This window comes from Vidua macroura, chromosome Z (assembly GCF_024509145.1).
Source record: "Vidua macroura isolate BioBank_ID:100142 chromosome Z, ASM2450914v1, whole genome shotgun sequence".
NCBI classification, from domain to species: Eukaryota; Metazoa; Chordata; class Aves; order Passeriformes; family Viduidae; genus Vidua; species Vidua macroura.
In genome coordinates, this window is record NC_071611.1 from 74,610,697 (window position 1) to 74,633,987 (window position 23,291).

At 51.3% G+C, this 23,291-nt stretch overlaps 1 protein-coding gene across 1 annotated transcript; it reads right to left on the bottom strand.

Moving 5' to 3' along the window:
• Nucleotides 1-5,044: 5,044 nt before the first annotated feature.
• LOC128822363 (MAP7 domain-containing protein 1-like) lies at nucleotides 5,045-17,800 on the bottom strand. The gene is made up of 8 exons (XM_054004058.1): nucleotides 17,773-17,800; nucleotides 14,285-14,416; nucleotides 10,798-10,929; nucleotides 9,054-9,185; nucleotides 6,359-6,490; nucleotides 5,745-6,080; nucleotides 5,249-5,327; nucleotides 5,045-5,055 (listed from the first exon to the last, which is right to left on the bottom strand). The coding sequence occupies exons 2-8, from the start codon at nucleotides 14,414-14,416 to the stop codon at nucleotides 5,045-5,047; spliced, it is 954 nt and encodes a 317-aa protein (XP_053860033.1). The 5' UTR covers nucleotides 17,773-17,800.
• Nucleotides 17,801-23,291: the final 5,491 nt, after the last annotated feature.

Genomic DNA, 23,291 nt, shown 5'->3' on the forward strand with positions numbered 1-23,291 from the left:
TAGGAAGATTCAATCTCCATTTTGAAGGATATTTATCACACATCCAACCATTCCACTGAAAAATGCCTTTTCTTCAGAGACAGAGCTCCAACATTGTTCAAAAAGCAAGTGAAAAATGTCAGGCATGGCTGGAGGCCAAAATGGCAGGTTTCTGAACTGGTTAGGTTTCTGAACTGCCACTTCCCTTCTGATGCAACTAAATCGACAGCAGATGCTGATGTGCTGCAGGGACATTTTCAGAAGGGGACCTTGGTGGAAGTGGTGCCAGCAGATGGCAATGGGATTTTGTCCAATGGCACACTGACCATGGGACAGGTGAGAAAGACAAGCGGGATCAGTGAGTATTTGCACCTTACCGAAACAGGAGTTTCATTCCAGTAAGGAACTTCTCGTTCCACCATTTCGATGCCCATGATTCCAAAAGACCATATGTCCACTTTGGGGCCACATGGTTGACCTGTCACCACTTCAGGCGCCATCCACCCAGAAATGCTGGCCACTGAGCTCCGTCGACTCTGCTCAGGGGTGAGCTGAGCAAAGAGGCCAGAGTCAGCTGTGGAGAAAAAAACAAACCATGAAAGCCAGCTCAAGTTAGGAAATCAAGCCAAAGAATTCCCCACTCTCAGTCTAAGAATGTGCTGTTGAGTCTCCTGGAGAACTGTCCACGCTCTGTTTCCTCAGGGCTTTAGACAAGGAAATATGGAATTGGCCACTTCAAAAAAAAAGCCTCATTTTTTAGACTACCTCCAGCCTTTTATTTTTCTGAAGCTTTAGATTTGCAGCTCCCTCCCTCTGGAAGGGACACACACAGAGCAACGCCACTCTTGAGTCCTTGTTCCTTGTCATACTTCTGTGCATGTTGCAACTGTGCCCACAGTTTGTGGCAGGGTTCCCTGCACTGCCACCAGCACCATTTTTGGGAAGTCACTCAAAGCAGCCCCACAGCCCACATCCCTGGAATGCTGCACCTGACCAAGAATACACTGACCCAGCTTGACAGAGCCGTCGGTTCTGAGAAGGATGTTGCTGCTCTTCACATCTCGGTGGATCACGAGGTTCGAGTGAAGAAAATCCAGGCCTTGCAGGCACTGAGAGAGAAAACAGAAACAGGAGGGCAAAAATTAGCGATGTGATTTCATTACACAAGAAAGGAAACAGCTCTAAAAGATTCCCTCTGCAGGGGAATGGCGAATAATGGCAGAACAGAGTGCCATTGCGAGGAAGAGCTTGCTGCTCCACCACTTGCAGAGCAGGATCTTTCTAAGGAAAGGCATGTCAGCTTTTGAAAGAGCAACAGCAGCTGCTGTTGTTGTAGACTGTCCCCTGCAAACCAGCCAGCATGGCTGCTGCTGCTGTGGATGTGCTTTCTCCATGCAGAGGACAAGTGAGGGGTTTTGCCAAGGAAGAAAAAGTCCCTCCCTTTGGTGTGAAGTGGATCACTTTGGGGTGGGAGGCTGCATGACAAAGGTTTTGTTGATGGCCTCAGCACAGACTTGGAAGTATCACAACAGTCATCTTCCTGAAGCAAAGAGCATTTTGGCTGCACTACTGTCCTTTTCAGTTGAGGACTGAGAGAAATGAGTCTTTTTTTCTTTGCTGATCATTTCAAATGCTGCCACCAGCACCTTTGCTTTTACAGACAAGGAATGCAGTGCAGACAGGCTGGAGATAAAAGTTTAGGGAGGCAAGGTGGAGAACAGCAAATACAAATACAAGAGACAGAGCGAGAATACAACAGCAGGAGATATGAGTACAAGAACTGAGTACTGTGAGTGCAGGGGCACTGGCAGGCATTTCACTTGAGAGGCTTTTACTTGCCCATAGCATACCAGAAACACAGAAACAAAGCTTGGCACATGAAATCACTCCAGGTTGGAGCCCTGTTTCCCAGACAATCCTGCCCAAGCCCTGGGCAGCACAGGTGGGATTGCTGACCTCCCGACTGATGGCTGCCATCTCGTCTTCAGACAGGTGAGTCTCGCTGATGACATCGCTCAGAGTGCCTCCGTCCATGTACTCCATGACCAGCCAGAGCTGCCCATCCACACGGTAGCTGAAAGAAGGAAACAAGAGCATGGAGATAAACATGCATGGCTAGGTTGTTTTCTTGATTGATTCTTGTTTCCAAGTCCCTTTGTGACAAGGACAGAATGAAAGGAATAGACATTCCCTCTAGGCTGTGCATTGTTTGCAATCTGTCTCAAGAAGAAAGGCACAGCTGTGAAAAAAGGAGATGTCTTCAATAGCCAGAAAGTAAAAACTGCAGGTTAGGAACAGATCAAAAACCTGTCAAACTGCATGTTTTTGGAAATAAGCACCTAGTCTTCCTGGCATGCAAAGCAATGGAAAAGAGGGGACACAATCCAAGGGAAATCCATGTTAGTTTATCTGGATGTAAGAGGACTCTTGAAAAAAATCAAGCCCCAAAACAATGTGGTGGCTGTGAACTTACAGGCTATTGATTCAGTAAGATATGAGTGATGCAGGTTTTTGAATCATTTTCAAACTCTGTGTACCAGGGAAGACTCATGCAGACAAGATGCACTCTCTTCCCATCCACTGGAGATGAGCAGAGCAATAATAATTAACCAATAATTACAGCTCTATTTTCTGCCAGTGAACAAAGTGGAATTTTACCATGCATGTTTGCAATATGTAAACAAACATTCACAACAACTCACCTGTCTAAATAGTTGACCAGATTGGGATTCATATTTGTCTTCATGACCATGAGTTCATTGACTCTTAGTTCCTTCTTCCTCAGTTCTTGGAGATTTATTTTCTTTATGGCCACCTAAAATGACATTGAAAATCAGTAACTTGAGAAGTTGGCGGCACAAGACCGCAAGGCACATGGAGCGAGTGCTTTTGCAATGCCACAGCCGAGCTGTGCCAAACTGCCTTGTGACTGGGCATTGCAGTAATTAGGAACTGACATTGCAACAGCCCATTTCTCTGCTCCCTTGGAGGCCACTTACAGGACACGTGGCCACTGAGGTTTTGCCTTGTCCACTTGGTAACTGTGGTGTCTCAACTATCACCCACAAAGCTCTGAGCACACTCCCTGCTGCTTTGTCTGGGATTCAGAAGAAGTAATCCATGCCTTAATACTCTGTGGATACATCTCGGGCTATGGGCAGGACTTAGGGCTTTTAGGGACGCCGTGCAGGTCTCTCCCTACGTGCAGTTCTCCAGTGCAGCACTGCAGGTGGCTAAGGAACTACCAGTAACTTTCAGATGCATTTGCTGGCAAGCAGAAATGAGAATTCAGGACTCTGAAGCCGTAGCCCCAAAGAGCAGTGAGATGCTCAAAGGCACCACCTTTGTTTTAGCAATGGAGAGCGAATGAGCACATCCTTCTGTGAAAGGAACTGCTGCCCTCCTTGCCTTCCTTCTGGCAGCTGAGAAGGACAAAGACTGTCCCAAATGTATTTTGCAGGCTGGTAGCAGTCTGTGCTTCTTGTGCCTTTTCAGCACAGCTCTACTCAAAGCTCCAGCCACAGCTGCTCACACCAGAGGACCTGCGGGAGATGTTGACATTTACCTGTCCTCCTGTGGCATTATCAAGTGCTCTGCAAACATCTCCAAAAGTCCTAGAAACAAAAAAGCAGCAAAGAAAGGAGAAGACATTTAGATCTTGCAGTGAAAGCCAGCCCACAGAGGAGATCTCTGCTGCAAATGCCTAAAACCTGTTGGATGCAGGCGGGCTCTGCCCGAAGGCAGATGATGCATTTTCCTCTCAAGTGCATGGGCACTGGGCCTGTCCCTGAAGCGTTGCCGTTTACTGCCTCAGCTCCTAAGGAGATCTCCTTCTTTCACCTTGGGTTTCAGGTTCTAAACTGTGCAGTTTTTATCCTGACCATGGAGTATTTCCTTCTGCAATCTTTTGGAAAGAAATGTTCCTGAGAACTGTTATCTGACAGCTATCAGGGAGTAGGTTGCTCTTTCAGGCAAGCACGTTTCTTCCCCTTTTATTAGTGTGGCTGTATGATTTGGAGATATACAAAAATGCTCAGGAAATTAACACAGAACTGTCCCACACTTGAGAGACAAGGAAATCTTCCAGGTCCTGTTCCTTGCTGCAGGCAAGAACTTGGCAGCATGGAGGTGTCTCTGCCAATGCCTTCTTGGGCACACTCACAAATTCGGAGCAGCACTGAGAGATGGGACAATCTATCCCCAGTGTCTGAACACGGGGATAGATGTCTGTTTGCAGCTGTTCTGACTTCACACTGCATAGATATTCCACCAGAAAAACACCTGGCCCATGGTTATGTAGAAGTGACTGTGGTTGGACTCACCCTCTGCCAATATATTCCAGTTCCGTGTATTTCATCACGGGATTTTCCATGTTCACTATTGTCCCTGAGGGAAACAAAATGCAAGATGCTCACTTTAAAGCAGAGATCCCAGCTTCCAGGAGATTCAAAAGGCAGACCCAGAGCCTGGAGCTTTGAACCCTTTGTGTTCGGCTGGGTAACAACAACAACCAGGCAGACAGCTCTGCGGCACAGGTGGCCAGCACAGAGACTGCTTTTCTACAGCAGTTCCTGTGGGGAAATGTCTCTAAATGTCCCTGGGATACCAAACTCAGGAAAAGCATTTGGTACAGCTATGCTGACACCTGCACACAATAGACTGTCCCTCAGACAAGAAATACAGCAGACGTACTCCGTAGCTCCAGGGAGTCATCCTTGATCTCCTGTTGCTGAGCAGCAGCTGGGTCAGCACTGGAGATGAACAAACCGCCCCGGCTCCGCTTCTCAGGGTGGAGAGCAAAGGCTCCTTTAGACCATGCTGCTGCTGCAGCAGGTTTGGTGACAAAGCCCTTGTAGATCTGGGACAAGAAATGAGTTTATGTCAGAAAGGTGGCTGGCAGAGATTAGCCTGAGATTCCATTTCAAATGCAAGCCCTTAGGAAGGTGCTGTCAGCAACATGCAGGGCTCTTAAGTGGGTTTTTTCTGATGTCCACTTCTCAGACTGGATGGGTCAAAACCAAAGGCTAGTTCTACTCGAGTGGATGGCCAGATTCATGGTCCATTTTCATGGATTTTCTGAAGGATCACTGCCACAATGACCATTCTACTTCCACTCAAGGATTCCTTTCCCCCTCCAAGGGCTTCAGACACACGTGCAGCTCCTTGTTCAAGTGTTCGTCCTCCCCCCACTGTGTCTTCTTTTCCTGCACCATCTTCAGGTCATGCCCAACCTGTAGCACCTTTGGTGGGGACACTTCCTGTGCCTCACGCCAGCCTCGGGGCTCTTCATTGCCACTCATTTGCCGGAAGTCTTTGCTGGCTGCCCGGTGAGATGTCAACACTTGCACCTCGAGTCAAACAGAACAAAACAGTCAGAGACTACAGCTTGTCCTGTCAGTCAGGAGTCACTGACTGTGAGGAAAGAACAGATTTACAAGGGATACAGACAGCTTGTTTCAATCCTCCATCTGGGTCACCATATTCCCCTGTAAAAACACCTCAAGAAACAAGGAGAGCAGGAACAGGCCAGCAGGAATCAATTTGGATGACTGCTGGCCAAAAGGCCAAAGGACAAGTCCCACTGTCCAGGGCAGCAGCTGAGATTCAGCACACCAGGAAATGTCCTTCTGAGTGACTGTGATACACACTAGAGCAGGATGGCACTCAGAGGCATCACCCCGCTCCCTGCTGCTCTGCACTGGGAAGGCCAGAAGGGCAGAAACCACCAGTTTGGTGACTGCAGTGGCTATCCCTCTTTCACTCACTTGCTTTTGTAGAGCCTGAGGGAGGGGATTAAGTTTTTCTCTGATGATTTTCATTTCTTCCTCCTGCCTCTTCTCCCTTGCCATGATCTTAGCGTGAGCTTTCTGAAAGTCTGTGTCCAGCTGTTCCTTCAATTTCTCTAAAATACGAGAGAGAGGATCTTTCACAAGTGGAGTGACTGCCACTCTTTCAGTCACCTGGTTTTGTTGATCACCCCTCTGCTGATGGAGATTCATCTCCTTTTGAATTCTTCTTGTCTCTTCCTGGTTCCTCTTCTTCACTTCTGTGATGGCACTCTGAGCTTCGGGCAGCTCTGCTTGTGGCTCTGCCTTGATGTTCTGTACACACAAATGCAGAGCAAGTGACTGGGAGCTGCCATAAGGCTCAGCTTTTTCCTCTTGCAGCCTCAAAATCACATTTATTCAGCCCCTTCTTTCTGCTTCCCTACCCACACCTGCTTCCAATGGAACCCTCTTGTCCCAGTGCTGATCTCTGCAGATTCCAAGGCTCTGTGCTTTCAGTGCCTCTGGGACTCCTGGCCTCCTCACTCCCAAGAGCTCTGTTTTATGCCCCTCTTCCTGCCCTTTCCCTCTGACACCTGGCGAGTCAGGCTTACCTGGCCATTCTCCTGTGGCTCTTCCACCTGCTGCCTGAGCTGCTCTTCCTGCTCTCGGGCTCTCAGCTCTCCCTGAGTCTGGCATGGCATCTCTGATAAGGCAATCTGCTCCTGCTCTTTCTCTGGAAGGATCTGCACAGAAAGCAAGAGAAGATGGGTTTCAACTTTCCATAGGACATTTGTGGGCTAAGACTCAAGGACTGATGGGCTCACACGTTCCCAGAGCACTGTGCTGCTGCTCTCCTGGGTCATTCTCTGCCCGTGGGGAGGCACAGATTTCAAAGTGACCCTGGCACTACAATCAGGGGCCATCGGGGGCTGAAGCTCCAACAGCCTCTCAGGCAGCTGACAGGGAAGGTGTGGCATTTCTCAGGGGTCTGGTGAGGGCCTCCCTCTGCTCCTGCCATGTCCTGTTTGTCTTTCAGTAGTGACTGACACCCAGCCCAGTCCCACAGCTCCATCCTGCCTCTGCAGGTGGCTTCCTGGGTGAGCTCACCCTTTATGAGAGACACTTCTGGAGTTCATGTTCTCTTCACCACCTAAAACATGGAATACTTCCACCTCTCTGGGACAGGCAGAAAATTAAAAAATTAACTGGGGGCTTCAGGAAGAAGAGGCTGGAGGTGGAAAACAGCTCTGAGGGGAAAAAAAACCCCACCATATCTGGAGGGGAAAACAGCTCTGCCTGCTCGGAATCGGTCAACAGAACGTGTCTCTAATCCTCGCCTGAAAGGGATGCTTTAGGTGAACTTTGCACCTCCAACTGCTTTGGACAAGAGCCAAGAAGATTCAATTATACAAATGATAGATAGATAGATAGATAGATAGATAGATAGATAGATAGTTAGATAGATAGATAGATAGATAGAACTCACTCTTATAATCTCTCTTTCCTATCATTTCTGTTGCTACACACACTTGGTAGCCATTGCCCTGATCAGCAGCAATCCTGAGATTGCTCTCCTATTGCTTAAATAAACCACACTCCCGGGGAATCTGGAGCATTTAGGTCCTTATGGAATGCAATCAGATCCAGAGCACTGCATTGGGAATGGCACTCTTGCAGCATCTGTGCTCGGCCAAGTGCTTCTCTTGGACTTGACGACACTGAGAGTGCTAAAGGGGCTGTAATCAGAAATAAAGCCCAGCCCCTCCCAGCTCCTCTGATCTCTGAGGACCAGCTGGAATGCAAGAGCATTGATTTCCTGCTCAATTTCCAAACACCACATTTACTGATTCCCTGGGCTGCAAAAAGGCAGAGGTACTGTCAATATGAACGCGAAGTGAAAGGCCCTATTGACTGGCCTGGCACCAGAACAGCTCCTTCTGCACCGAGCTCGCAGCCCCAAACAATGTGTTCTCATGCAAAAATAATGCATCCTCCAGAAATGTCACCTTACAAAAGAAAAACGTAGCAGAATCTTGACAATTGATGGAAAAGGGCAGAAAAGATGGAGGAAAACCACCTGGCCGTGCTGAAAAATGAGAACCTGAACAGGAAATCTACTCCTAAAAAAGGAAGAAACCACAAGATGTAAGAGTCACCAAAAAAAGAGCAAAAGCACTTGGATGCTGTGAGAGGATATTTGCAGAAGAAATAGCATTTGTAGTGAGCACTGTCCTCTATGGATCTATGGAAGTGTGCCTGAAGGGCCCTGACGAGCCTCCCGTTGTCCAGGCTAAAGCTCCCTCAGCACCTCCTCTTTGGCCTTGCACTCCACAGCCTTCCCCAGCTCCCGTGTCCTCCTCTGCACACGCTCCAGCCCCTCAAGGACTTTCTGCTTCACAGGGGCCCACAACTGGGCACAGCACTCCCAGCTGTGGCCGCAGCGCTGCCCAGCCCAGGGGGACGCTCCCTGCCCTGCTCCTGCTGCCCCACTCTTGCTGACACAGGCCAGGACGCCCTTGGCCTTCTTGGCTCCCTGGCCACGCGCTGGCCCACCTTCAGCTGCTCTTGACCGGCACCCCTGGGTCCTTTGGGCCCACGCAGCTCCCCCACCACAAACTTGCCCCTTTGACGTCAAATACAGCAGCCACAATTCCAAGATGTCCTTCCTCTTCTCAGCAACACAAGACAGCAGTCAAGGACTTGCAGCTTCACCCCCACCCGAGGCACTAATGCCATTTCCAAAGCTGCAGGCTTCATCCCAAAACGCACCCACAGCAACTTGCCCCTTCTGCTTTTTGCCTGACAAGAAGACTTCCCAACGAGGCACTTGCTTTCTTTGGCCACACCTCACAAGAATGGCCTGCCCCAGCTTCATGGACAACGCAATCATCTCCTTGCCGCTTATCAAAAGCCAAAAGAGACTGTACAAGTGAAGAACTGCTGCAGAAAACTGCAGAACACTTCCACAAGCCAAACACACCTTTGCACAAAGGGAAAACAACTAAAGAAAGCCCTGTGACCTCCAGCACGAGCACCTGTGCCCTTGGCCACGGCCCTGCAGAAGCCCAGAGACAGAGCTTCACTGAGCCAAGCAGGCAGAAGCTGAGCCGCAGCCCCCAGCTCTTGGGTGCCTCAAGGTGACAGGCCAAAGGCCAATTTCTAGCTGTCCCTGCCTGCAGGAAATGGCCGCGTCCTGCGGGATTCCAGCACTCAGCATCCTCAGCCAGCAACAGCAAGTGCTGGCTGCTCAGAAACTTGCAGCTCTGCCTTGCACTAAAGACAGCACCACCCACAACTGGCACTTACTCTCTTGGAAGCATCAGGCTCTGCTGTGACCACAGCTGCAGGCTCGTGGTCGTCTTGCTCCTTTTGCCCCTCTTTGGCTTCTTCTCCAGGAGCAGAGGGAGCCGGGGCAGAGACTGCTGCTGCTTCTGTCATCTGTGGCAAGAGAGAAACATGAGGGACAGGCTGTTACCTATGGTTTAGAACCTCCTTTCTCCTGGCATCTACAACCACCTCTTTGAAGGAGAAATCATCAGCATTCTTAGCAATGGCATTCTAAGTCACTCTGGCCACATTAAAATGGGCTAATTCAAGAGAACTCTGTTTGCCTAGGAATTTGATAGTCCTCCATGGCTGCTATCTGCAAGGCACAGTGCCTCTGCACAAGGGAGCTTTTAGCTCTTGAAAGCTGTGAAATGGAAAAGTAGGAAATAGCCAGCAAGGCCTTTGCTATTGCTGCGGCAGACATGGAAAACTACAAGTGGATCAGAATCCCATCCGGTGCAGGAAAAGGGCAGGAAAGGTTGTGCAGAAGCATCTTTGCTTGCTGGGAAAAGAGAAAATGAGCAGGGCTTCTCCTCCAAGCAAGCCAAGAAACCACAAATTGGAAGTGTCACCTGCTCAGGTGGCTAAAGCACATGGATGCAGTGAGGGGATGTTTGGCAGGGAAGCAGGCCTTGGGGTGAGCGCTGTCCTCTATGGATCTATGGAAGTGTGCCTGAAGGGCCCTGACGAGCCTCCCGTTGTCCAGGCTAAAGCTCCCTCAGCACCTCCTCCTTGGCCTTGCGCTCCACAGCCTTCCCCAGCTCCCGTGTCCTCCTCTGCACATGCTCCAGCCCCTCAAGGACTTTCTGCTTCACAAGGGCCCACAACTGGGCACAGCACTCCCAGCTGTGGCCGCAGCGCTGCCCAGCCCAGGGGGACGCTCCCTGCCCTGCTCCTGCTGCCCCACTCTTGCTGACACAGGCCAGGACGCCCTTGGCCTTCTTGGCTCCCTGGCCACGCGCTGGCCCACCTTCAGCTGCTCTTGACCGGCACCCCTGGGTCCTTTGGGCCCACGCAGCTCCCCCACCACAAACTTGCCCCTTTGACTTCAAAGGCAGCAGCCACAATTCCAAGATGTCCTTCCTCTGCTCAGCAACACAAGACAGCAGTCAAGGACTTGCAGCTTCACCCCCACCCGAGCCACTAATGCCATTTCCAAAATTGCAGGCTTCATCCCAAAACGCAACCAAAGAAACTTGCCCCTTCTGCTTTTTGCGTAGCAAGAAGCCTTCCCTACAAGGCACTTGCTTCCTTTGGCCTCACCCCACAAGAATGGCCTACCCCAGCTTCATGGACAACGCAATCATCTCCTTGCCGCTTATCAAAAGCCAAAAGAGAGTGTACAAGTGAAGAACTGCTGCAGAAAACTGCAGAACACTTCCACAAGCCAAACACACCTTTGCACAAAGGGAAAACAACTAAAGAAAGCCCTGTGACCTCCAGCACGAGCACCTGTGCCCTTGGCCACGGCCCTGCAGAAGCCCAGAGACAGGGCTTCAGTGAGGCAAGCAGGCAGAAGCTGAGCCGCAGCCCCCAGCTCTTGGGTGCCTCAAGGTGACAGGCCAAAGGCCAATTTCTAGCTGTCCCTGCCTGCAGGAAATGGCCGCGTCCTGCAGGAGTCCAGCACTCAGCATCCTCAGCCAGCAACAGCAAGTGCTGGCTGCTCAGAAACTTGCAGCTCTGCCTTGCACTAAAGACAGCACCACCCACAACTGGCACTTACTCTCTTGGAAGCATCAGGCTCTGCTGTGACCACAGCTGCAGGCTTGTGGTCGTCTTGCTCCTTTTGCTCCTCTTTGGCTTCTTCTCCAGGAGCAGAGGGAACCGGGGCAGAGACTGCTGCTGCTTCTGTCATCTGTGGCAAGAGAGAAACATGAGGGACAGGCCGTTACCTATGGTTTAGAACCTCCTTTCTCCTCGCATCTACAACCACCTCTTTGAAGGAGAAATCATCAGCATTCTTAGCAATGGCATTCTAAGTCACTCTGGCCACATTAAAATGGGCTAATTCAAGAGAACTCTGTTTGCCTAGGAATTTGATAGTCCTCCATGGCTGCTATCTGCAAGGCACAGTGCCTCTGCACAAGGGAGCTTTTAGCTCTTGAAAGCTGTGAAATGGAAAAGTAGGAAATAGCCAGCAAGGCCTTTGCTATTGCTGTGGCAGACATGGAAAAGTAAAAGTGGATCAGAATCCCATTCGGTGCAGGAAAGGGGCAGGAAAGCTTGTGCAGAAGCATCTTTGCTTGCTGGGAAAAGAGAAAATGAGCAGCGCTTCTCCTCCAAGCAAGCCAAGAAACCACAAATTGGAAGTGTCACCTCCTCAGGTGGCTAAAGCACATGGATGCAGAGCGGGGATGTTTGGCAGGGAAGCAGACCTTGGGGTGAGCGCTGTCCTCTATGGATCTATGGAAGTGTGCCTGAAGGGCCCTGACGAGCCTCCCGTTGCCCAGGCTAAAGCTCCCTCAGCACCTCCTCCTTGGCCTTGCGCTCCACAGCCTTCCCCAGCTCCCGTGTCCTCCTCTGCACACGCTCCAGCCCCTCAAGGACTTTCAGCTCACAGGGGCCCACAACTGGGCACAGCACTCCCAGCTGTGGCCGCAGCGCTGCCCAGCCCAGGGGGACGCTCACTGCCCTGCTCCTGCTGCCCCACTCTTGCTGACACAGGCCAGGACGCCCTTGGCCTTCTTGGCTCCCTGGCCACGCGCTGGCCCACCTTCAGCTGCTCTTGACCGGCATCCCTGGGTCCTTTGGGCCCACGCAGCTCCCCCACCACAAACTTGCCCCTTTGACGTCATATACTGCACGCACAATTCCAAGATGTCCTTCCTCTTCTCAGCAACACAAGACAGCAGTCAAGGACTTGCAGCTTCACCCCCACCCGAGCCACTAATGCCATTTCCAAAGCTGCAGGCTTCATCCCAAAACGCATCCACAGCAACTTGCCCCTTCTGCTTTTTGCCTGGCAAGAAGCCTTCCCTACAAGGCACTTGCTTCCTTTGGCCTCACCCCACAAGAATGGCCTACCCCAGCTTCATGGACAACGCAATCATCTCCTTGCAGCTTATCAAAAGGCAAAAGAGACTGTATAGGCGAAGAACTGCTGCAGAAAACTGCAGAACACTTCCACAAGCCAAACACACCTTTGCACAAAGGGAAAACAACTAAAGAAAGCCCCGTGACCTCCAGCACGAGCACCTGTGCCCTTGGCCACGGCCCTGCAGAAGCCCAGAGACAGAGCTTCACTGAGCCAAGCAGGCAGAAGCTGAGCCGCAGCCCCCAGCTCTTGGGTGCCTCAAGGTGACAGGCCAAAGGCCAATTTCTAGCTGTCCCTGCCTGCAGGAAATGGCCGCGTCCTGCGGGATTCCAGCACTCAGCATCCTCAGCCAGCAACAGCAAGTGCTGGCTGCTCAGAAACTTGCAGCTCTGCCTTGCACTAAAGACAGCACCACCCACAACTGGCACTTACTCTCTTGGAACCATCAGGCTCTGCTGTGACCACAGCTGCAGGCTCGTGGTCGTCTTGCTCCTTTTGCTCCTCTTTGGCTTCTTCTCCAGGAGTAGAGGGAGCCGGGGCAGAGACTGCTGCTGCTTCTGTCATCTGTGGCAAGAGAGAAACATGAGGGACAGGCCGTTACCTATCGTTTAGCACCTCCTTTCTCCTGGCATCTACAACCACCTCTTTGAAGGAGAAATCATCAGCATTCTTAGCAATGGCATTCTAAGTCACTCCGGCCAGATTAAAATGGGCTAATTCAAGAGAACTCTGTTTGCCTAGGAATTTGATAGTCCTCCATGGCTGCTATCTGCAAGGCACAGTGCCTCTGCACAAGGGAGCTTTTAGCTCTTGAAAGCTGTGAAATGGAAAAGTAGGAAATAGCCAGCAATGCCTTTGCTATTGCTGCGGCAGACATGGAAAACTACAAGTGGATCAGAATCCCATTCGGTGCAGGAAAAGGGCAGGAAAGCTTGTGCAGAAGCATCTTTGCTTGCTGGGAAGAGAGAAAATCAGCAGGGCTTCTCCTCCTAGCAAGCCAAGAAACCACAAATTGGAAGTGTCACCTCCTCAGGTGGCTAAAGCACATGGATGCAGAGCGGGGATGTTTGGCAGGGAAGCAGGCCTTGGGGTGAGCGCTGTCCTCTATGGATCTATGGAAGTGTGCCTGAAGGGCCCTGACGAGCCTCCCGTTGTCCAGGCTAAAGCTCCCTCAGCACCTCCTCCTTGGCCTTGCACTCCACAGCCTTCCCCAGCTCCCGTGTCCTCCTCTGCACACGCTCCAGCCCCTCAAGGACTTTCTGCTTCACAGGGGCCCACAACTGGGCACAGCACTCCCAGCTGTGGCCGCAGCGCTGCCCAGCCCAGGGGGACGCTCCCTGCCCTGCTCCTGCTGCCCCACTCTTGCTGACACAGGCCAGGACGCCCTTGGCCTTCTTGGCTCCCTGGCCACGCGCTGGCCCACCTTCAGCTGCTCTTGACCGGCACCCCTGGGTCCTTTGGGCCCACGCAGCTCCCCCACCACAAACTTGCCCCTTTGACGTCAAATACAGCAGCCACAATTCCAAGATGTCCTTCCTCTTCTCAGCAACACAAGACAGCAGTCAAGGACTTGCAGCTTCACCCCCACCCGAGGCACTAATGCCATTTCCAAAGCTGCAGGCTTCATCCCAAAACGCACCCACAGCAACTTGCCCCTTCTGCTTTTTGCCAGGCAAGAAGCCTTCCCTACAAGGCACTTGCTTCCTTTGGCCTCACCCCACAAGAATGGCCTGCCCCAGCTTCATGGACAACGCAATCATCTCCTTGCAGCTTATCAAAAGCCAAAAGAGACTGTACAAGCGAAGAACTGCTGCAGAAAACTGCAGAACACTTCCACAAGCCAAACACACCTTTGCACAAAGGGAAAACAACTAAAGAAAGCCCCGTGACCTCCAGCACGAGCACCTGTGCCCTTGGCCACGGCCCTGCAGAAGCCCAGAGACAGAGCTTCACTGAGCCAAGCAGGCAGAAGCTGAGCCGCAGCCCCCAGCTCTTGGGTGCCTCAAGGTGACAGGCCAAAGGCCAATTTCTAGCTGTCCCTGCCTGCAGGAAATGGCCGCGTCCTGCGGGATTCCAGCACTCAGCATCCTCAGCCAGCAACAGCAAGTGCTGGCTGCTCAGAAACTTGCAGCTCTGCCTTGCACTAAAGACAGCACCACCCACAACTGGCACTTACTCTCTTGGAAGCATCAGGCTCTGCTGTGACCACAGCTGCAGGCTCGTGGTCGTCTTGCTCCTTTTGCCCCTCTTTGGCTTCTTCTCCAGGAGCAGAGGGAGCCGGGGCAGAGACTGCTGCTGCTTCTGTCATCTGTGGCAAGAGAGAAACATGAGGGACAGGCTGTTACCTATGGTTTAGAACCTCCTTTCTCCTGGCATCTACAACCACCTCTTTGAAGGAGAAATCATCAGCATTCTTAGCAATGGCATTCTAAGTCACTCCGGCCAGATTAAAATGGGCTAATTCAAGAGAACTCTGTTTGCCTAGGAATTTGATAGTCCTCCATGGCTGCTATCTGCAAGGCACAGTGCCTCTGCACAAGGGAGCTTTTAGCTCTTGAAAGCTGTGAAATGGAAAAGTAGGAAATAGCCAGCAAGGCCTTTGCTATTGCTGCGGCACACATGGAAAAGTAAAAGTGGATCAGAATCCCATCCGGTGCAGGAAAAGGGCAGGAAAGGTTGTGCAGAAGCATCTTTGCTTGCTGGGAAAAGAGAAAATGAGCAGGGCTTCTCCTCCAAGCAAGCCAAGAAACCACAAATTGGAAGTGTCACCTGCTCAGGTGGCTAAAGCACATGGATGCAGTGAGGGGATGTTTGGCAGGGAAGCAGGCCTTGGGGTGAGCGCTGTCCTCTATGGATCTATGGAAGTGTGCCTGAAGGGCCCTGACGAGCCTCCCGTTGTCCAGGCTAAAGCTCCCTCAGCACCTCCTCCTTGGCCTTGCGCTCCACAGCCTTCCCCAGCTCCCGTGTCCTCCTCTGCACACGCTCCAGCCCCTCAAGGACTTTCTGCTTCACAGGGGCCCACAACTGGGCACAGCACTCCCAGCTGTGGCCGCAGCGCTGCCCAGCCCAGGGGGACGCTCACTGCCCTGCTCCTGCTGCCCCACTCTTGCTGACACAGGCCAGGACGCCCTTGGCCTTCTTGGCTCCCTGGCCACGCGCTGGCCCACCTTCAGCTGCTCTTGACCGGCACCCCTGGGTCCTTTGGGCCCACGCAGCTCCCCCACCACAAACTTGCCCCTTTGACTTCAAAGACAGCAGCCACAATTCCAAGATGTCCTTCCTCTTCTCAGCAACACAAGACAGCAGTCAAGGACTTGCAGCTTCACCCCCACCCGAGCCACTAATGCCATTTCCAAAGCTGCAGGCTTCATCCCAAAACGCAACCAAAGAAACTTGCCCCTTCTGCTTTTTGCCTAGCAAGGAGCCTTCCCTACAAGGCACTTGCTTCCTTTGGCCTCACCCCACAAGAATGGCCTGCCCCAGCTTCATGGACAACGCAATCATCTCCTTGCAGCTTATCAAAAGCCAAAAGAGAGTGTACAAGTGAAGAACTGCTGCAGAAAACTGCAGAACACTTCCACAAGCCAAACACACCTTTGCACAAAGGGAAAACAACTAAAGAAAGCCCCGTGACCTCCAGCACGAGCACCTGTGCCCTTGGCCACGGCCCTGCAGAAGCCCAGAGACAGAGCTTCACTGAGCCAAGCAGGCAGAAGCTGAGCCGCAGCCCCCAGCTCTTGGGTGCCTCAAGGTGACAGGCCAAAGGCCAATTTCTAGCTGTCCCTGCCTGCAGGAAATGGCCGCGTCCTGCGGGAGTCCAGCACTCAGCATCCTCAGCCAGCAACAGCAAGTGCTGGCTGCTCAGAAACTTGCAGCTCTGCCTTGCACTAAAGACAGCAGCACCCACAACTGGCACTTACTCTCTTGGAACCATCAGGCTCTGCTGTGACCACAGCTGCAGGCTCGTGGTCGTCTTGCTCCTTTTGCTCCTCTTTGGCTTCTTCTCCAGGAGCAGAGGGAGCCGGGGCAGAGACTGCTGCTGCTTCTGTCATCTGTGGCAAGAGAGAAACATGAGGGACAGGCCGTTACCTATCGTTTAGCACCTCCTTTCTCCTGGCATCTACAACCACCTCTTTGAAGGAGAAATCATCAGCATTCTTAGCAACGGCATTCTAAGTCACTCCGGCCAGATTAAAATGGGCTAATTCAAGAGAACTCTGTTTGCCTAGGAATTTGATAGTCCTCCCTGGCTGCTATCTGCAAGGCACAGTGCCTCTGCACAAGGGAGCTTTTAGCTCTTGAAAGCTGTGAAATGGAAAAGTAGGAAATAGCCAGCAAGGCCTTTGCTATTGCTGCGGCACACATGGAAAAGTAAAAGTGGATCAGAATCCCATTCGGTGCAGGAAAAGGGCAGGAAAGCTTGTGCAGAAGCATCTTTGCTTGCTGGGAAGAGAGAAAATCAACAGGGCTTCTCCTCCTAGCAAGCCAAGAAACCACAAATTGGAAGTGTCACCTGCTCAGGTGGCTAAAGCACATGGATGCAGTGAGGGGATGTTTGGCAGGGAAGCAGGCCTTGGGGTGAGCGCTGTCCTCTATGGATCTATGGAAGTGTGCCTGAAGGGCCCTGACGAGCCTCCCGTTGTCCAGGCTAAAGCTCCCTCAGCACCTCCTCCTTGGCCTTGCACTCCACAGCCTTCCCCAGCTCCCGTGTCCTCCTCTGCACACGCTCCAGCCCCTCAAGGACTTTCTGCTTCACAGGGGCCCACAACTTGGCACAGCACTCCCAGCTGTGCCTGCAGCGCTGCCCAGCCCAGGGGGACGCTCACTGCCCTGCTCCTGCTGCCCCACTCTTGCTGACACAGGCCAGGACGCCCTTGGCCATCTTGGCTCCCTGGCCACGCGCTGGCCCACCTTCAGCTGCTCTTGACCGGCACCCCTGGGTCCTTTGGGCCCACGCAGCTCCCCCACCACAAACTTGCCCCTTTGATGTCAAATACAGCACCCACAATTCCAAGATGTCCTTCCTCTTCTCAGCAACACAAGACAGCAGTCAAGGACTTGCAGCTTCACCCCCACCCGAGGCACTAATGCCATTTCCAAAGCTGCAGGCTTCATCCCAAAACGCATCCACAGCAACTTGCCCCTTCTGCTTTTTGCCTGGCAAAAAGCCTTCCCTACAAGGCACTTGCTTCCTTTGGCCTCACCCCACAAGAATGGCCTGCCCCAGCTTCATGGACAACGCAATCATCTCCTTGCCGCTTATCAAAAGCCAAAAGAGACTGTACAAGTGAAGAACTGCTGCAGAAAACTGCAGAACACTTCCACAAGCCAAACACACCTTTGCACAAAGGGAAAACAACTAAAGAAAGCCCCGTGACCTCCAGCACGAGCACCTGTGCCCTTGGCCACGGCCCTGCAGAAGCCCAGAGACAGAGCTTCACTGAGCCAAGCAGGCAGAAGCTGAGCCGCAGCCCCCAGCTCTTGGGTGCCTCAAGGTGACAGGCCAAAGGCCAATTTCTAGCTGTCCCTGCCTGCAGGAAATGGCCGCGTCCTGCGGGATTCCAGCACTCAGCATCCTCAGCCAGCAACAGCAAGTGCTGGCTGCTCAGAAACTTGCAGCTCTGCCTTGCACTAAAGACAGCACCAGCCACAACTGGCACTTACTCTCTTGGAAGCATCAGGCTCTGCTGTGACCACAGCTGCAGGCTCGTGGTCGTCTTGCTCCTTTTGCTCCTCTTTGGCTTCTTCTCCAGGAGCAGAGGGAGCCGGGGCGGAGACTGCTGCTGCTTCTGTCATCTGTGGCAAGAGAGAAACATGAGGGACAGGCCGTTACCTATCGTTTAGCACCTCCTTTCTCCTGGCATCTACAACCACCTCTTTGAAGGAGAAATCATCAGCAGTCTTAGCAACGGCATTCTAAGTCACTCCGGCCAGATTAAAATGGGCTAATTCAAGAGAACTCTGTTTGCCTAGGAATTTGATAGTCCTCCATGGCTGCTATCTGCAAGGCACAGTGCCTCTGCACAAGGGAGCTTTTAGCTCTTGAAAGCTGTGAAATGGAAAAGTAGGAAATAGCCAGCAAGGCCTTTGCTATTGCAGCGGCAGACATGGAAAACTAAAAGTGGATCAGAATCCCATTCGGTGCAGGAAAAGGGCAGGAAAGCTTGTGCAGAAGCATCTTTGCTTGCTGGGAAGAGAGAAAATCAGCAGGGCTTCTCCTCCTAGCAAGCCAAGAAACCACAAATTGGAAGTGTCACCTCCTCAGATGGCTAAAGCACATGGATGCAGAGCGGGGATGTTTGGCAGGGAAGCAGGCCTTGGGGTGAGCGCTGTCCTCTATGGATCTATGGAAGTGTGCCTGAAGGGCCCTGACGAGCCTCCCGTTGTCCAGGCTAAAGCTCCCTCAGCACCTCCTCCTTGGCCTTGCACTCCACAGCCTTCCCCAGCTCCCGTGTCCTCCTCTGCACACGCTCCAGCCCCTCAAGGACTTTCTGCTTCACAAGGGCCCACAACTGGGCACAGCACTCCCAGCTGTGGCCGCAGCGCTGCCCAGCCCAGGGGGACGCTCACTGCCCTGCTCCTGCTGCCCCACTCTTGCTGACACAGGCCAGGACGCCCTTGGCCTTCCTGGCTCCCTGGCCACGCGCTGGCCCACCTTCAGCTGCTCTTGACCGGCACCCCTGGGTCCTTTGGGCCCACGCAGCTCCCCCACCACAAACTTGCCCCTTTGACTTTAAATACAATATCCACAATTTTAAATTGTCCTTCTTGTTGTACAACCACATCTTTTTAGGAAGTTTCCTGATGTTTGATAGGAATAAAAGTCTAAGTCACTGTGGCTTTATGAAAATGGGCTAATTGAACTCTATAGGAAATTGCTGTTTATTAAGTATTCATCCGTGTTTGGTGTTAGCAAATAATATTCTCTCTGCAAATCTTAGGTTGTAAGACTTCAAGGCTCTGAGATGGAAATTAGGAAATATCCAGATTTGCCTTTTTGTTTGTAGTTGAAGGAATGAAAATGGTTTTTCTTTTGGCCTGCATGGCTGGCCCTGAACAGTCTACTTGTTCTGGCTAAGCTCACAGCGTACTCTACAATACTTAAACACCACCAAGATGAAATGTTCCTTGCTCACTCACCTTAGCATCAGCACCGCTGAATACATGCTTCACATGACCTGTAGTGGGCAAGGGAAAATGAAGCAGATGCTGTCAGAAAACTGCCTGGGCTGGTGAATCCCACAGAACAAGAATTGCAAACAGAGAGTATTTTCCGCTTCACAACATCCCTCCAGGAGACACATTTCATTCACGCAACCAGCAAGAGATCAGGACCATATTCTTGGTCGTGCCTACACTTTGGCCTGTTTAGCCAGTAAATTAATATAAACATGATCAAGAAAATGTAAATTGTTCTTTCACACTCAATGCTCCTCTTCTACCGAACAGATAACACATCTTTAAAAATTCTCTCCTTCCAGTACCCTTTTTTTTTTTTTATTAATCAGTTGTATGCACTAATTCTCATTAACTTGCTGGAAACAGTTGCCCAGAAAAGCTTCCCCAAAATTCCACTGAGCTGTGGCAGCTCTATTGTGACGCAGCACAGCAGCAGCTCCAGGGTTCAGGAGCAGATAGTCACTGCTTTGGAGTTAGCATTTCATTGCAAAGGGAATCACTATTTTAGCACTCAGACAAGGGTCAAGTTAGGCACTCAAATCCTTTCATGACAAAATGTAGAAAGAAAGAAGCTTTCCCTGAATTCTGGGAACAACTGCAGAGTTTTTAGAAGGCCTTCCAAGGAGTTCTCCAGTTTATATTTTCAAAGCTGTCTTGCTTGTCCCAGCAATCTGAGGAAATGACAGACTCTGCTGCCTCAGATTCTCCTGTGGAGGGACCAGAACCCCTGCAGGTTCCCTTGCAAATGCTGCCCCTGTGCCTACAGACACCCCCTTTTTAGCTGAATCTCTTGACAGGAGCTTTCCCAAACCAGTGGCACCCTAATGCTCCTTCTGTTTCAAAATAACTCAGTCACTAAGAGCAGGAAGACATACAAAAGCCAGGTTCGGTTACACCCAGGGAAAACCTCTACTTACGTGCCAGGTTAGCCAGGTAATAGGCAGAATAAGAAACGCCGTAAACAGTGACAAATGCAGCAGCAAATTGCTCAATCATTGTAGCACTGCTGCGCAGATTCACTCCAACACGAGAAAAAACAAGGCTCTTGTCAGTGTGCAGCTGCCCACTGACACGTGCCTCAACCAGGAGGATGCACTGAGCATCCTGCACTGAGCAAGGCCTAGGGCTGCTCTGACACTGAGGCCTTCTGTGCACCACAGCAACCTTCTGATGTCACCATGACCGCATGGCAACCATGCCCTGACATCACAATGCAAACCCTCTATATTGGCCTGTGAATTGATGCAAAGCAATAACCAACCATCTGTACAGCAAACGCTAAATAGCCTGGGAAGTTCTCCTCTGTCACAAAGTAGCACAAATTCCCTTTGTGGGCCAAACCCTGCTGTTCAAGGGATCCAAGAGTAACTCCAAGAGCGCACCAAGCACCTACAGCCTGTACCCCAACGAAGCGCTGAGATGGGACCCAAGCAAAGGAAAGCTGACCAAGAGAATAGCCCAAAGCACTGCACATCTGAAAAATGACCCTCACTTTTAAAATGTTAAAGGTTTAATAAACCTTAACAAAGGACTGAATAAGGAAAAATTGCAGCACTGGGAGTCTCTATGACCATTACGAGCAGCTCATCTACAAAACAGATTCTCTGCCTTTTATACCCTTAGGCTCTCCAAAGTTTTATCAGTCAACTCTTTCTCTGCTGTCCACTGGTGGAGATTACTTTCATACATCTTGATTGGAGGTCAGGTGTTGTTACACCGCGCCTCCTGGTCACAAGCCGGCCCTCCCCAAAAGCCCTGACTACCAAGGCTGTTACAAGGGGGAGGGGAAATAAGGCTATGGGAGGATATATTACAATAACATCACTATACATTGTAACATCCACATACTATCTACCTCTTAATTGGGAGAGCCAACTGTTACATTACTCATCTAGAACACACAGAACCAGGAGAGAAGGCACTGTTGGCATAACAGCTGAAATAATTCCTCACAAATCTCCCACATATTTACATGTTTACTGGATATGCCCAGGGCTCCTGAGCATGTACATCGCTGCCTTTATTCCCCTTTGGAAGCAGTCAAACTGGCAGCATCTGCCTGCCCGCAGGAGCTGCTCCAAGCTGGAATGCGACTGGCGGTGCTGATTTCCAGAGGCTTCTGTGTCCCAGGAGAAGCCAAGGCAGGAGTGGGTTGAAAGGCGCTGGAGCTGCTGCTGCTGCTCTGTGCCAGAGAGCCCTGGCTGGGCAGGGCACGGTGCCCACTGCGCTGCGGGCTCTTTCTCCTGGCAGAGCTGGGCACACCTGGGAACAAGGCATGGCAGCTTGTGGGGAAATCAAGGGGTTTGTGGGGGCTGCATTGCTCTGCACACAGCCAGGCCACCTGTGGCACAGAGTTCTGGCATCTAAAAAGATGAAGCAGAGGGGAATAACTGGAAAAGGTTTCATTTTGACCTTTCTTACCTGTTCACAGAAGTTGCCAAAATGAAAGTTACCAAGCAGGGCCTGATCCCTGCTGCCAGCTCAGGCTTAGAAAGGAGGCATTTGTTTATTTCAGTACTCGGTGCATAGGGAATCACTTCCCTAACACCTGCACACCCAGCAATCTCACTTACTAGTTTGTATCCATGGAACTAAGACAGAGTCAATACTTTGCTGAAACTCACAGGCTAAACATTACTCCCAATTCTTTGACATATTTAAATCATTTCTCAGAATTGATTGACAGCAGAGTAGGAGTATCCTGTAGGTCCCTGGTGGTCATTGCCACCGGTTCAGGAGGAGACTCATGCACAAAATAATCTAAGACACAACTGGGCTTGCAAAGCAAATTTATTCCATTAGTTCCAGTGGCCAATAATACATACCAACCCCTGGATTCCCAAAAATCCGCTGAGCAGGAGAAGGAGATGGAGCGTGGTGCTTGGTGTGTGGGGGGGCAGGTAGGCCGTGCACTTCCAGGACCTCCCCCACAACCCCTAGCAACCAATTGCACAGGCGCAGAGTGCATTGAGAGAAAATACGTCACCTGGAAAGAAGAAAAAAAAAAAAAGATTATAAAAACAAAAAGGGCAAGGGGTGGGGGGGCACGCCGTGGTAGAGCAGAGACTCTCCGGACGCCCAGCGCTGTCTTTTGCTCAGTACCGCTTGCTTAATAAATTCTTGTTAATTGATTTTTCTCTAATTCTGGGCCTCCCCAGTTGAATTTGTCCATAACAAATTTGGTGCAGTGACTCGGATGAGGGCGACCGGGTGGGAATTCCTCATCAGGGAGGCGCCCCGCTGCCTCTGCAGCGGCCCTGGTGCAGGCTTTGCCTTCCCGGACCCTTACCAATGAACCTAAATTTGGTATTAAGCAAAAGGGATACTGGTAACCCCATAATCTTTGTGCACAAAGCCTGGGTGAAGACGCAGAACAGCTGAGTATAAAAGTGGGAATCCTCTCAGTTGGGGTTGGGATCCCAGGACATAACCTATGAGACGTCCTTTTAGGACGAGGCAAGTGTGGACCTCTAAGTAGTGCGGTTTCCAGACCCCGAGAGGGGCTGGGCCACAAACGGGGCCGCGAGTGTGTGTGTGCATGAAGGTGTCCTGGAAGATGGGACAGAGGAAAAGCAAGCCCTCTGATTCCATGGGGATGGGGACCCCGGTAAAGCTTCCCCAGATACCACCTGACAGTCTGTTAGGTCTAATGATAAAATCTTGGGGTGAATATCCTTCAAGAAAAGGGAAGGATAGGGCAAAAATGGTACATTATTGTATGGAAGTATGGGGAGGGAAACAGATCCGTGGTGATAATTCATTTTGGCCAGTGTCTGGAAGCTTTGAGGACTGGATTTGCCAGACATTAAACATTTATGGAAACTCTAAAGAACCTTTTGATATGGAAGAGAGCAAGTATGCTGCTCTCTGGATAGTGGGGGAAACAAGAGCAAAACTTCTTGCCTTAAGCACCCAGGGAGGGAAAAAGAAAAATAAAAAACCTGAGGAAGTTCCAACTGCACCCCCCTCTACCATACATACCTCCCCCTCCTCCACCCCCACCA

Excerpts from the sequence above, each read along its gene's own strand:
- LOC128822363 (XM_054004058.1), bottom strand. The coding sequence starts at position 14,416 with ATGACAGAAGCAGCAGCAGTCTCTGCCCCGGCTCCCTCTGCTCCTGGA. Across the intron at positions 6,081-6,358 it reads AGCCACAGGAGAATGGCCAG|AACATCAAGGCAGAGCCACA; the intron begins GTAAGCCTGACT and ends TTGTGTGTACAG. Across the intron at positions 5,328-5,744 it reads CTCAGGCTCTACAAAAGCAA|GTGCAAGTGTTGACATCTCA; the intron begins GTGAGTGAAAGA and ends GTTTGACTCGAG.